This window comes from Dendrobium catenatum, unplaced genomic scaffold, assembly GCF_001605985.2.
Source record: "Dendrobium catenatum unplaced genomic scaffold, ASM160598v2 fragScaff_scaffold_1416, whole genome shotgun sequence".
Classification (NCBI taxonomy): domain Eukaryota; kingdom Viridiplantae; phylum Streptophyta; class Magnoliopsida; order Asparagales; family Orchidaceae; genus Dendrobium; species Dendrobium catenatum.
The window spans coordinates 368954-382905 of NW_021319878.1; the positions used below are offsets into that span (position 1 = coordinate 368954).

General features: G+C 36.3%; 1 protein-coding gene across 6 annotated transcripts in view; it reads left to right on the forward strand.

The window, feature by feature from the left end:
• The window catches only part of LOC110092100 (protein MICRORCHIDIA 7), a 45554-nt gene that overhangs the window by 24876 nt on the left and 6726 nt on the right, over positions 1 to 13952 (forward strand). For all 6 annotated transcript variants that reach the window (XR_003702671.1, XR_002302557.2, XM_020816482.2 and 3 more), the window contains exons 9-12: positions 3519 to 3617; positions 3793 to 3894; positions 8589 to 8750; positions 8858 to 8953. Coding sequence is in view for 4 of the 6 variants with exons in the window: in XM_020816482.2 (XP_020672141.1) it covers positions 3519 to 3617; positions 3793 to 3894; positions 8589 to 8750; positions 8858 to 8953 (459 nt within the window). In the remaining 2 variants the exon portion in view is untranslated. The remainder of the gene's footprint in view (positions 1 to 3518; positions 3618 to 3792; positions 3895 to 8588; positions 8751 to 8857; positions 8954 to 13952) is intronic.

The following is a 13952-nucleotide window of genomic DNA, read 5'->3' on the forward strand; positions in this document are numbered from 1 at the left end:
TTTAGAAAAATCTTATTTGTCGCTCTTTAGACATGATTTACCATTCAAAGTAATTTTCTAAATCCAGAATCAAGTCGGCATAGTTCTTGGATCAATTTTACTTTTGTAAGTAGGTCTATCAACTTTGATTTTCCTTATTATGTGTTCATCTATGTTAAAATTTTGACTTCTATAATTTCTTTGTCCGACAAGTGTGAAATTTAATTGAACTGGCTCATTATTGTGAATGGAACGCACTTCAGGTTCACGTATATGAACTTTATTATCTAGATTTTAATGATCAACTTATGCTTTAACTAAATGTGACATCACAAAATTAATATATTTATTCAATAATTTAGCCAATTGATTTTTCGAAGTAGTTAAAATTTTATACCTTTTACGTTTTTGTTAAATTACTTTGATAATATCCTCATTTCTAAGTGACATGTTGATACAATATAATAATATAATATTAATTTGATGTAGACCAACTGACAGTTTCTATTTTTTAATGCAACTAATATGATGCAAAAAAAAAAAAAAGAGTATTCACACATAATACACCACCAATTTGAGAAATTCAATTTATTTGAATGAAGCAAAAAATAGAATTAAAACTCAACTTATTACAAAACGATTGAAATAACATAGGAAAATCAATGCATATTTAGAACTGCATGAAATCAATGGATAATTTTGATTTTATTTTTGTAAATTGAATTCTAGATGTATCAAACTTGAATAAAATTAAGACAACAACAACAAAAACAACAACGACAACAACAACATCAAGCCTTTATCCCTATTAAGTGTAAAATTCTCATTTAAGTCAAATAAATAAAGGTCATTTCTAATATTTTCTAACCAAGTCTTTTTAGGTCTACCTCTTCCTTTCTTAACATAAGCCAAATCTAATACATCTACTCTTCTAAGCGGGTCATTGGAAGGCCTTCGTTGTATGTGACCAAACCATCTAAGACGACTCTCTCTAGCCTTATTTGCCACTGGAGCTACTCCAATATTTTCATGTATATGCTCGTTTCGTATCTTGTCTCTAAGAGTAAAGCCATTCATCCACCTGAGCATCCTTATCTCTGTAACACTTAACTTAATATTATGCTTCTCTTTTAATGACCAATATTCTATGCCATTAAGCATTGCAAGTTTTACCACCATCTTATAGATTTTTCTCTTAAGTTTGAGGGGTACTTTACTATCACACAACAAGCCCGATGCATTCCTCCACTTCAACCATTCAACTTGAATTCTACTAATAATATTCCCATCTATTTCACTATTACTTTGAACAATAGACCCAAGATATCTAAAATGTGTATTCTTATTAATGACTTGATCAACCAAAGTCACAATCCCCCCAACTAGATCTATTACTACTAAAATTATACTCCATGTATTTGATTTTAGATCTCCTCAAAAGAAAACCTTATATCACATTATAACATATTAGGCCTACTAATAAAACAAATACCACTTTATATAGAGGACATAGAACATGAAACGAAATTACCAAAATAACAAATTAGGCCTTACGTCAGTTCAAGGAGACAACTTCTCTCAGAAATGAGTGGTCACACTTGTATTATACTCGAAGGAATCACACATCTAACTTGCAAATACAAAATTGAAAATTAAAAAGAGAAATTTTATTCTGCAAAAGAAAATAAATTAAATGCCTTGGAGGATCTATTTATAGCTCCTCATCCGCTGGGCTAGTATATGGTTACTTAAAATTAACTCAATTCAAATTTAATTGTTTCTCTTTTTAACCTTCCAGATAAGCCTCTAGGTCTTTTTAGAGACTGTTAACTTTGTTTTCTCATTAATGCTTTCCTTTTTGGTCAACTCTTTATTGAGTAACTTACTTTTTGGATCATTTTTCTTTCTATTAATGAGAGCGGGTTTCTTCAGTTTCTAAATAAAAAAATATAAATAAAGATGATAAATAATTCCGTTTTTTATTTTAAAATTCAACACTTTATTGTGACAAACCACAAAGATACTGCACAGTTGAATGCTGCAATAGGCAATGCAGAAAAACCATAACCCTATAATCTACAAATCCCCTCAACAGACAATGTTAGAAGGTTCATCGGAAAAGGTGATGAAAACCCCAATGCAATTCAAATCCCACCTCAGATGCTACCAAACTCCAATTCCGCAAAGAATGAGTGGCTCAAAGCTAAACTATAATTCACCAACCTAAAGAATGGCAAACTATTCAACCTCCAAACCCAAACTGAACCAGAACTGGAACATGCCATAACATATAAACTAACCTAAAATTAGGAAATAAAAATACATTCCTTTTGGCTATCATTATCATATTCTTAATTACAGAATTTGCAAAATTGAACAAACCAACTAATGCAAAAAAAAAAAAAAAAAAAAAAAAAAAAAAAAAAAAAAAAAAAAAAAAAAAAAAAAAAAAAAAAAAACTATATATAGATCATTGCTTTATGGGAAATTACGACGGAAATAAACATGAAAATTTTCAACATTTCATATTTCAAATAATATTTCAAGACTATAAACTGGGCATCTTGACATAGATGCTTTTATCTACATCCAATTCTCGAACAGGTTTTGATTGAAATAATTGTGTTATGCTTTCTGAATTATCCAAATATCCTGTTGATTTCAAAGGTTATAAATTTAATTGTGGGTGTCACCAATTCGAGAAAAAAGATTTATGTAGCCGACCCCGCGTAGTGAGATAAAGGCTTGATGTTGTTGTGTCACCAAGACGTCATGTAGCGCTCACACAATTCAACTTTCAATTATTTAATAAACTGTTCCTTCAAGCACTTACATTGGTCTTTTTATAATGATGAAGCCTAAATGTACTTTGAGAAGAAATCAGTAGTAGCCAAATGCATAAACTATGTAAAAAGAAAGCGCGGCTCCTTATTATGAACTTATTAACCCTATGTGACAAATATGTTATGTGGTAAATATTTTCCTGCCAGAGAGTTTGCTTATAAAATTGGTTACTGCTCTAAAGTCTAACATTAAAAGGAGTGTGCTGTCAGAGTTTTGAATTCAAAATTGGGCAATGATATAATAGAAATTTTTTTGTCAAGCAGATGAAAGAGACATAGCAGTCCTTCCACAAATGAAATGCTCCAATAACTCTTGAATTTAAGAGTAAATGCCTTCTACGATTCTATGTAAACTTGCTTAGGTGTAACTGTATATAGTGCTATAAGCATAGGCACACGCACACGTAGAAGCTTCATCCCTCCAATACATATCCATCAAGCATTTACATCAGAACTATTTGACCTTTTATTTTTAACCTTCGATATCAATACGTAGATAGGGACATTCAGAAATTATTTGCATGACTGATAGGTGAGAATTGATATATGATTTTTTTTTTTATTGTATCTAATTAAGTCTTTATAATGTAATTTATGTTAATTTTCAACTTATACTTTTGGAAGGCAATGTCTGTAGGATTCATCTTTTTCCGTGCCTCTTCTGATATATATCATTTCTTAATTTTCCTTCTGCAGTTTGATTTGATGCAAGATCATGGGACTCGGATAGTTATATACAATCTATGGGAAGATGATCTAGGAAAACTTGAGCTTGATTTTGACACTGACAAACATGTATGGGCCAAGCTATTTCCAATGTTTCTCCCTACCTCATTCTCAAATTAAGCATTTTTCATGATACTCTTAACATGGAGAAGATCTGGAGTTGGTGTGCTTATTTGATTGATTGATTTTTTAGAAATCGAACTGATTATGCTTATTCTTATGATGATGCTATTTGAGATGGTAGGATATTCAAATTAGTGGTGTCAATCGAGATGAAAAAAAGATTCAAATGGCTAAACAATTTCCAAACTCGAAGCACTTCTTGACATACCGTCATTCTCTGAGGGTATGTTTTAGTTTTGGTTTTGGCTTTCTTTGTACTATTGCTTGTTTTAAAGTAAACTGTACAGTTTTTTCTATGTGCTATGCTATATTGTCATCTATTATAAGCTATTTTTAAGAATTATGTCTTTCTATTTTTAAAATTAAGAAGCTTAATATGCAGAAAGGTCATAAAGATTGCTATGTCAAATAAATCTGCCGCTATTAGCTTGAGTTTTACCAAATTCTATACAATGATTGATCAAGTATTCTTGAAGTTTTAATTTATTATGTAGAAAAAAACAAAGATGTTGCAATGCCATGGAGAGTGGTGATAGAATTGATTTGCATTATTTTTATGTTATACCCCAATATAGTTGGAGAACTATCATGCTGAGGCATACAACATCAACAACAACAACATCAAGCTTTTATGTTTATCCCACTATGTGGGGTTAGCTACATGAATCATTTTTCCATTGTGTTCTATGAGGAGTCAAACTATCATTAAACCTAAGAAAAAAGATCATTTCTAATAATTTGTAATCAAGTATTTTTAGATTTACCTCTACCTTCTTTAACATAGGTTGGATATAATACATCTACTCTCCTAACCTGGTCATCTGAAGGCCGACGTTTTATGTGACCAAGCCATCTAAGACAACTCTCTCTAATCTTATTTGCCACTGAGTTTCTCCAACCTTTTCACGTATAACTTGTTTCACATTTTATCTCGAAGTGTATAGCCACTCATCAACCTAAGCATCCTCATCTTTGCAACACTTTATTTTGTGCTTTTTTTTAATGGTCAAACATTTTACACCAGAAAGCATTGTAGGTCTCACCACTATCTTATAAAATTTTCCCGTAAGTTTTAGGGGAACTTTTCTATCACACAACAGGTCTGGTGCATTCCTCCACTTCAACCATTCAACTTGGATTCTACTAATAATATCCCCATCTCACCATCTCTTTGGACTAAGTGATGTCATCAGCAAAAAGTATACACCAGGGTACATCCTCTTTCAATTGTCTAGTAAGAATATCCATGACTAAAACAAAAAGATATGGGCTTAAAGCTGATCCTTGATGTAATCCACATGCTAAGGCATAACCAAATATAAATTCAATGCACCAATAAAGTGAATTAATAAAGTATCTCTAAACTATGTTATCTTCATCTTTGTCATCCTCGATTGTCTTAATTCAATTTTTTCCTCCATTGCCTTAATTCAATTTTTTCCTCGATTGCCTTAATTCAATTTTTTGGGGTTGGCTGGATTAATTCTCATCATCCATTACTATTTAGTGCTACTTAGGTTGGTAACTCTATTTTTCACTTTCATAATATTATTTTTAGTCTACTTGTTTTCTTATTAGTTCTTCATATTAATTTGTTACAGCTGGTCCAACAGGACTGGCCCTGCAGTCGGTCCAGCTGCTAGAAAACAGACTAGCTGCAGGAGGCGAGGCAGCATGGGGTTCGGGCCCAGTAAGCCAATCATTTCTATGCGAGGAAGAGGATTAAGGGAGAAATTAATGAAGGGATTTTGAATTCAAATTAGAGAGGATTTTTTTTTTTTTTTGTAAAGAGAGGAAATTTAATTAAGGCAAGAGAAATACTTTAGGGCTAAAGTGGAGGGAAAAATGGGGAATATATAGGGATGTTATTTAGTATTAGGGTTATGTTTTTTTAAGTTTTATGCTGTAGTTTCTTTTGTGAGGGCTTCATGGCGGCGTCTAGGTTGATTGGGAGAGATGATCTACCTCTCTAATTATAGAGCGCTTGTATCTTTTGTTTCTTATTGAGTTATTAATAGAAATCAGTCATTATTTCCTCCAAATTCTGCTGTTTTATATTGTTTTCTGTGGATTTCTTGCTGTGATTTGTTGAAATTGACTTCAAGGCATATCATAATTTTACCTAATTTCTTTGTTTGTGCATCTTTTGCCATAGGTACATGTATATATCAAGTCTATTTTTCTTTATCCTATCATCAACTAAGTGATAAGAAACACTTGAAGATTTCGAGTAAATCCTATCAATTTCAGAAAATTAGCGAGAAACTCTTCCAAACTCCAATGAAGATCAGGGAAAACAATAGATCAACTAACGGAAGAAAAATAACAAGATATAATTGATCCTCAATTCGAGAGGAGGATTGATATCTCTCAAATCTCTAGACACTGCTAGAGCCCAAAGAAAACCTAAGGGATCTCAAATTTCAACCAAATTCCAGATGCCCTAACCCTTGGAAAACAAACTATTTAATGCATGCAATTCAAAAGAAAATCTTTAAACAATCACTACATTCGAATTTCCCTCCAAAATCCCTCAAAATTCTTTCCCAAAAAGTTCTTTCGGCTTTTGTGGTTTAGATGACATACAGGAGAGTCAGGATTTCTCCGCCTTTGTCCGTGTGAACCGGTCCCAATGGACCGGTCTAACAATACTCCCTCCCAAAATCCACCTTGTCCGCAAGGCGGAAATATGCTCTTGTTCCCGTGGAGGTGGCCATCCTTGAGGTGGCTGAAAAATCTTACCGAATTGCTGAATCAAGGATCGCACTAAAAGAGAAACATCCCCTCCCTCCAATCTGATCACCTCCAGCCTGTGTAGTCCTACCATATCATCTTCCCCTATCTCTTGTATGCTCCTAATCATAGTCTTAAGTGATACCATGGCTTTGGATAACTTTGCATCTCTTATAACCACTTTTCTCCCATCCACCATTAATTTCATCGTGATTGCTCCCCAATTTTCTTAGTTTTTCCCAAGGTTTGCAACAACTTAATCCCCAGGATGATATCAGTATTTCCTAACTCTAGTGGGAAAAAATCCCACCTTACCTAAATCTCCTGGATTGTCAACACCACTCTATAGATCCCCTGGCCTTTCTCCCCCTTCCCTGTACCCATCATCACCCCATAATAACCGGTGTTCACCATTTTCACTCCTAATTGGTTCACGACCTGTGTGGAAATGAAACTATGGGTAGCCCCACTGTCAATCAATACTACCACCTCCATGCCTACTATTTCCCCCTTTACCTTCATCGTATGATTCGAAGTGAGTCCTACTACTAAATTCAAGGAGACCTCACCACATCCAGATGCAACTTGTCATCCATCTCTCTCTCACCTCCCTCCTCAGTTTTCTCATCATCACAGACGGTGAGAACCTGAAGAGTTCGATCCCTACACCTGTGCTCTGGAGTATATTTCTCATCACACATAACCCTTTTTCCCTCTTCTCTTGCATCTCCTTCTCTGTCAGTCTCTTGAAATTTTTCTCACTCCCTTCTCTTACTTGCTTCTCCCTGGTGATCTCATGAAATCCTCCTGATGCCAGACCCTTGGGTGCTAAATAAGTAGTCGTCATCCTGTAAGAGTGCCTCTTGAGCTGCTACTCTGGCTCCTCTCTCTCGATTCTTTTGATTTTCCACCAGTTGGGTCAGTTTCATGGCTTCTCCTAAGTCACAAGGCATCATGACTTTCACTGCTGCTCTAATCTCTGCCTTAAACCCCTTCACAAAGTTCTCCTCCAAAATAGACTCTGATAATCGTTCCACCCGGCTGTGCAGGTGCTTGAACCACTCCTAATAGTTTGCCACTGATCCATCCTGCATCAATGCGAAAAACTACTCATAGAAGTCTCATCTTCCATCGATTTGGAAACGTTCTAATAAACAATCCTTGAATACTCTCCAGCTCCTTATAGGCCTCCTATGGTCCTATCATTGGTACCATGATAAGGCCTTCGCCTCTAGACATAGGTATGATGCTGTCAATTTTTCCTTATCCTTCAACCTATTGATGGCGAAATACTTCTCTACCTTATAGATCCAACCATAAGCGTCCTCCTCCTCAAAAATTGGCATCTTCAGCTTCCTCACCTTTTGATCTCCCTCGTTTTTGCTTATTCCTCCATAGTTTCCACTTTCTCAAGTGCTTTGCCCTCCCCAAGTCTCCCGATCTTCCCTTCCCCTTTCATTCCCATACCCTCCTTCGAATTCCCCTCCTCCCTTCAAAATCAACAACTCACCGGTAAAAATTTTCTTCCATATGTTCCCAATCAGCATCCCTTTGCTAGTATTCAAGGATTGTTAAAAAGATTATCAACCCTTGGAAGCTTTTTGCATCAGTGAATGATTGAGGATGGCCCAATTTATGATGGTTTGAATCTTCTTATTATCTGTATCTATCCCAGCACTAGATATTACATACCCTAAGAAGTTAATTTTCTGCTAGAAACTTACATTTACTCAGATTGAAGTATAATTTTTCCTTTCATAAGACTTCAAAAAGTTAGCATATATTATATAAATAATATCAATACCTTCCAAATTTATTAGCCATAATATTCCTTAATTCATTAAGATAGTGATTTATTCTAATTAAATCAAATTTCGATTGGCTGTAGGATTCTGATAGCAATATCTATGAATAACTGATTTGACCGTTTTCTCTGACGCAATTTCTCATAATTTCTATATTCTTTAATAGCATTGAAATTTGATGTTTTGTCAATTTTGTTTTAAAATGTTTTGTTTGACATTTTTTTAGAAGTGTTTCCTAAGCTTTTCTTTCGCATTCTTTTAATAAATGAATCACTGAAACTTGGATTTTGAACTTTTCTTATTCAAGTCTCATGATTTGCATTTTATTTTGTTTTCGTTTTTTTTTTCTAATTTATGTTGGTCTTCTTTTGCTGTGTAGAGTTATACCTCCATTCTGTACCTCAGGCTACCAAATGGTTTTAGAATGATTCTACGTGGCGAGGAGATCGAGCACCATAACATTGTCAATGATATGATGCTAAAGCAGGAGAACACTTACCGTCCGAATCCTGGTACTGATAAGGTTCCGAAGGATCCAAATGTGAGACCATAGAAGCTTTTTTTTTTTTTTTTCTTTGTTTATTTTGAAACAACTTTTAGGATTGTTGTTGATCTAAAATTTATTGTCTCTCTGGACAAATGCATTAGTTGGTTGCTGTTGTGACAATTGGTTTTGTAAAAGATGCAAAGCATCACATTGATGTTCAAGGATTTAATGTCTACCACAAAAATAGACTAATAAAGGTACATCTGATCTCCTTCACTTCCGCCATGACATCTCTCCATAACCTCCTTTCTGAACTCGCCAGCAGCTTGTTTTATGTTTGAGTTAATACTCATACACGTTTATTTCCCTCTTTTTATTTATATCTTAATGGTCATGCAACAATATGTCATGAATTTGTTCAGTATTCTTACCTTGTCTTTTATGAATTTGACTACTACTTCGAATATTAGCCCTTTTTCTCATTTATCATTCATAACTTTTTCATATTGAATATTGTAATTGAAAAGTAATTGTTTGGGAAGGAAATAGAGACTATCATCTAAAATTAGTGTCTTAATTGGTAAAATGTGTCGTAACTTCTCTATCCTGTATTTTCGATTTTTAGAAATTCATTTTTTTATTTCTCCCTTTGAGTTGGAAGATATGAACCAATGATGTGTCGTAACTCAGTAGCAACAGGCCATGTAAGGTAGCATATATCAAACCGTACAATTATAACAAAGGCATAATACAGTTAAATAATGGTTTCATTCACATGCAGAGGAACTAAAAGTGAGGCTATGTAGTTGAATAGCATGCTTTGTTAAATTGGTGTTCAACCATCTAATCAAGCCCGTTAATTAACTGGTAACCTTAACTTCCTAGTGTCCATGGAAATCCTACTTTTAAATTCACTTCTTGTATGTCCATACTTGAAAAACATCTATAAGACATTCTTCATAGTATACTATTCTTTCTGTATGGTTAGTCAGCCCTTGCTTCTTCATCCTTACAAAAATTATTTTCAAGGTTTAGTTGTGGATTTTAGTATTGAACTGTAGTTATGGAATGCTTGATGAATTTGCATGTCAATCTTTTATCAATTCTCCTAGTAGATCCGTATTTCTATACTTAAACATTTTTCAAGGAATAATTAAATTTATTGGATTTAGTTATTTAATTAATCTAAAATTTTTAATTTATATACATCAATATGTGCGCGTGCACGTGTGTGTATATATATATATATAAAAGTAATCTTAAAAAAAAATAAATGATTTTATAAAAAAATAGATTTAATTATTTTCTTGGAACATGAAAATGGGCAAAAATTTTTAGGTCATTTTAATTTTAACCTTTGCAAACATTGGGTATTATAGATTTGACTAGGGTTGATAAGTTATTTATTTTAAAATTAATTTAGGTCAAACTTATTTTGCTGAATCAATACACAACCTTTGCTTCTCGATTGCTTAAGATATAGCCCTTACTCTAGGGATGACACAATGGGCATGGGCCTATATATGATACATATGTGTAGCACTTCCTTGCTGCGAGATTCTGCTGCCTGTATGATCTTTTAGGGATTATGGGGATCGAGTTCATCTATGCTTTGGTGCACCACAGTTTTTCACATGCATATTTGTTAGGAAATACTTGAAAATCTCAAGTAAACCCTAACAATATTGATGAAACACCAAGAAAACTCCACAAATTTGATAATAGTTGTTTTATTGTGAGAATCAAGCTAACGGAAGAAGAAAAACAAGATACAATTGATCCTCAATTCGAGAGGATGATCGATCTCTCTCAATCCCTACACGAAGCTAGGGCCCAAGATGCCAAGAACCAAAAGATATCAAATCAGCCACAATAATCATGCGTACCCCTAACCCTAATCCTCTCTTCCTATTTAAGGCAAACAATTAAACAACCAATACCCAAACAACCCTCCCCTCCCCTAATTCCCTCCTATTTCCTTAATTATTTCCCACCCAAATCAGCCCTCAAATCATCTCATAAATCTACCCTCTTCAATTATGAAACATTTCCTAAATACATTCTCTTCAATTAGGAAATATTTTCTAATTAATCCCTCTAAATCAACCCCTATATATACTCTCTTCAATTATGAAACTTCTCATAATTAATTCATTTTGATTAAGAACCTTTCTAAACAACTTTCTCTTGATTTGGAAATTTCCTAATTCCCTCCTAATCAAATTTGGCCGGTCTATCAATACTCCCCTCCCAAAGTGCCACCTTGTCTTTAAGGTGGAATAAAGGAAACTGTTGCTGAAGCACTTGACTAATAACACTGGACTGACACTATGTCGAATGATCCCTGTCTCTGACATCTCCTTAATTAATCTCTCGATCTCATCCTTCTGGATTTGAGGATAACGATACGGATGAACACTAATAGGTGAGACTATTTCCTTCAAGATGGTAGCATGCTCGTGTTCTTGAGGAGGTGGTTGAAAAATCTCACTGAATTACTAAATTGCTGAATCAAGGATTGCACCGAAAGAAGAACTTCCCCTCCCTCCAATATAATCCCCTCCAACCTATGTAGTTCCACCAAATAACCTTCCCCCACCTCCTACATGCTCCTCACCATGGTTTTAAGTGATAGCATGGCTTTGGAGAGCCCTGATTCTCTTACACAACCAGCTCCATCATCAATGCCCTCTAGTTGACGTTGGTGTCTCCCAGGGTCTATAGCCACTTCATCCCCAGGATGACATCAGTGTTCTCTAAATCCAATGGGAGAAAATCCTCCCTCAGCTGAACCACTCGTATGGTCAAAACTACTCTACAAATCCCCTGGACCATTTCCACTTTCCCTGTACCCAGCATCACCCCATAACAGCCTGTATCCACCAATTTCACTCCCAATTAGTCCATGACCTGGTTGGAGATGAAATTATGAGTAGCCCCACTGTCAATCAGCACCACGACTTCCTTGTCTGCTATTTTCTCCTTTACCTTTATGATATGTGTTAGGCCGGCACTTGAGCCGGCTGGACCGGTCCAACCCAGACCGGTCCACACCTACTCGAGTTGGAAGAAAACAGGGCGGGCGGAACCGAGCGGGGCGAGCGCAGCCGACGGGGGCCAAGGAGGAGTTTTGGGAGGGAAATTTTGAATACGAGGGGCTGTTTAGACATTTTGTAAAACTCCTTTATGGTTAATTAGGAGGTTAGGAGGAAAGGGGGGGATTATGTTGAATTTGAATTAGTTTGAGATCTAGGGTTTGTTGTTCTTGGGCTCTTGGCGTTGCCGGAGATCGTTGGAGAGTTTTTTCCTTCCTCTCGAATTGAAGGAAAGTTGTATCTTGCAAGTGCTTTTCATCCTTTATTGAAATAAAAGTGTTTGCATCGTTTTTTCTACGTATCTCCCTACGTTTTTCTCTCAGTTTTTTTTGGAGTTTTGCTGTTTTTCCACTATGGACAGCAATAATCTATTGGATCTACTTCGGTTTTGGTGAGAAACACTTGGAAATCCAAGTGTTTCCTATCAATATGATTCGGAACGAATCCTACCACTGAGTTCAGGGAGACCTCCGGCATATCTGAATGCAACTTGTCCTTCATCTCTCCCTCTCGCTCACTCTCACCTCCCTCTTCAACTTCCTTGTCATCATAGACGATGAGAACCTGAAGAGTTTGGTCCATACACCGGTGCCCTAGAGTATACTTCTCATCACATCTGAAGCATAGTCCATTCACCGTCTTCTCCTGTATCTCCCTCTCCGCCAATCTTTTGAAGTTGCCCCTACTTCCTCCTACTGGCTTCTCCCTGGGAGCCTCTCGAAGATGGCCTATTGCAGGACTCTTGGGTGCTAGGAGAGTGGTAGTCATCCTGTAAGAGCCCCCTGAACTGGTGCCTCTGACTCCGCTCTCTTGATTATTCTGATTTTCCACCAACTGCGTCAGCTCCATTGCCTCTCCCAAGTCACGAGGCTTCATGACCCTCACCACAGTTTTGATCTCGGATTTGAGTCCCTTCATGAAGTTACCCTCCAAAGCAGTCTTCGATAGTCGCTCTGCCTGACTGGCGAAGTGCTCAAATCTCTCGCAGTAGTCTGCCACTGATATGTCCTGCACTAGTGCAAAGAATTGTTCATAGAAGTCTCCTCCCCTATCTGTTTGGAAACATTCTAATAAGCGTTCCTTGAATTCCCTCCAACTCAGTATGGGTCTCATCTGGTCCCTTTTTTGGTTCCAAGACAACGCCTTCCCCTCCAAACAGAAGCCTACTGCTGTCAATTTTTCCTCCTCCGTCAGCCCATTGACGGTGAAATACCTCTCCACCTTGTAGATCCATCCATGTGTGTCATCCCCCAGTACCAGACCGGGTACGAAAATCACTTACAAAAACACAAATCTGAGCACCATTTCGCAAAATCTCAAAATCTTTGAAAACAGAAGTAGGGTTCGGAATCCTTACAGCGAGACAAACAAAATATCCAACAGCAACGAACGACGAAAATCGCTCCGCGGACCCCGATCGGACTTCTTTTTTTGCTTTTCCGGCCTTTCTCTCTCCTCAAAATATCTGAGGTTATAAAAATGTTTTCTCTCTCCTCAAAACGAGCTCATTTTCTTATATCATTAGTGGGATCGGCCCGGCCGATCGCCACATCGTCCCGGGACGATCAGACCAAAATTGATCGTCCTGGACGACTCCCAGAACTATTCTCAGGACGATATTTTCTACAGTGCAGATCGGCCTGGACGATCTCCAATCGGCCCGGACGATCCTGGGAAAAATATCACTTTTCCCAGCAGCTACAGCAACAGCAAAGGAACGAGGTCTCACACTCCATACCTTACACCTTTCTCCTCCATGATCTCCACATCATTTTCCCTCCTACGAAATTTAGAATTCGTAGTTCTCCCTACCGGTCCCTTTGTCTCCGATGTTGTCGTTTGATTTTGATTCTCTAATATCTTCTTCACCATCTTATGAAGATCGGAAACTTTGTCTTGCACGGATGAAATTCTATCTTCCATCGTTGATTTTATTTGGCTCATCTCTCCTTTGATGTGTTCTTCCAACGCATCTACTTTCTTGGCTGCCATCAATCCCAGACTTTTTGTAGGTTCAAAAAACTGATCCTTGACCGCAAAAACAGCAATCCCTCTACCTCCAGCCAAAAAACAGCAATTAAAATTCACATAAATAACCCCCTAAAGGTCCCAAAATTTTCTATGATATCAATTTGTTAGGAAATACTTGAAGATCTCAAGT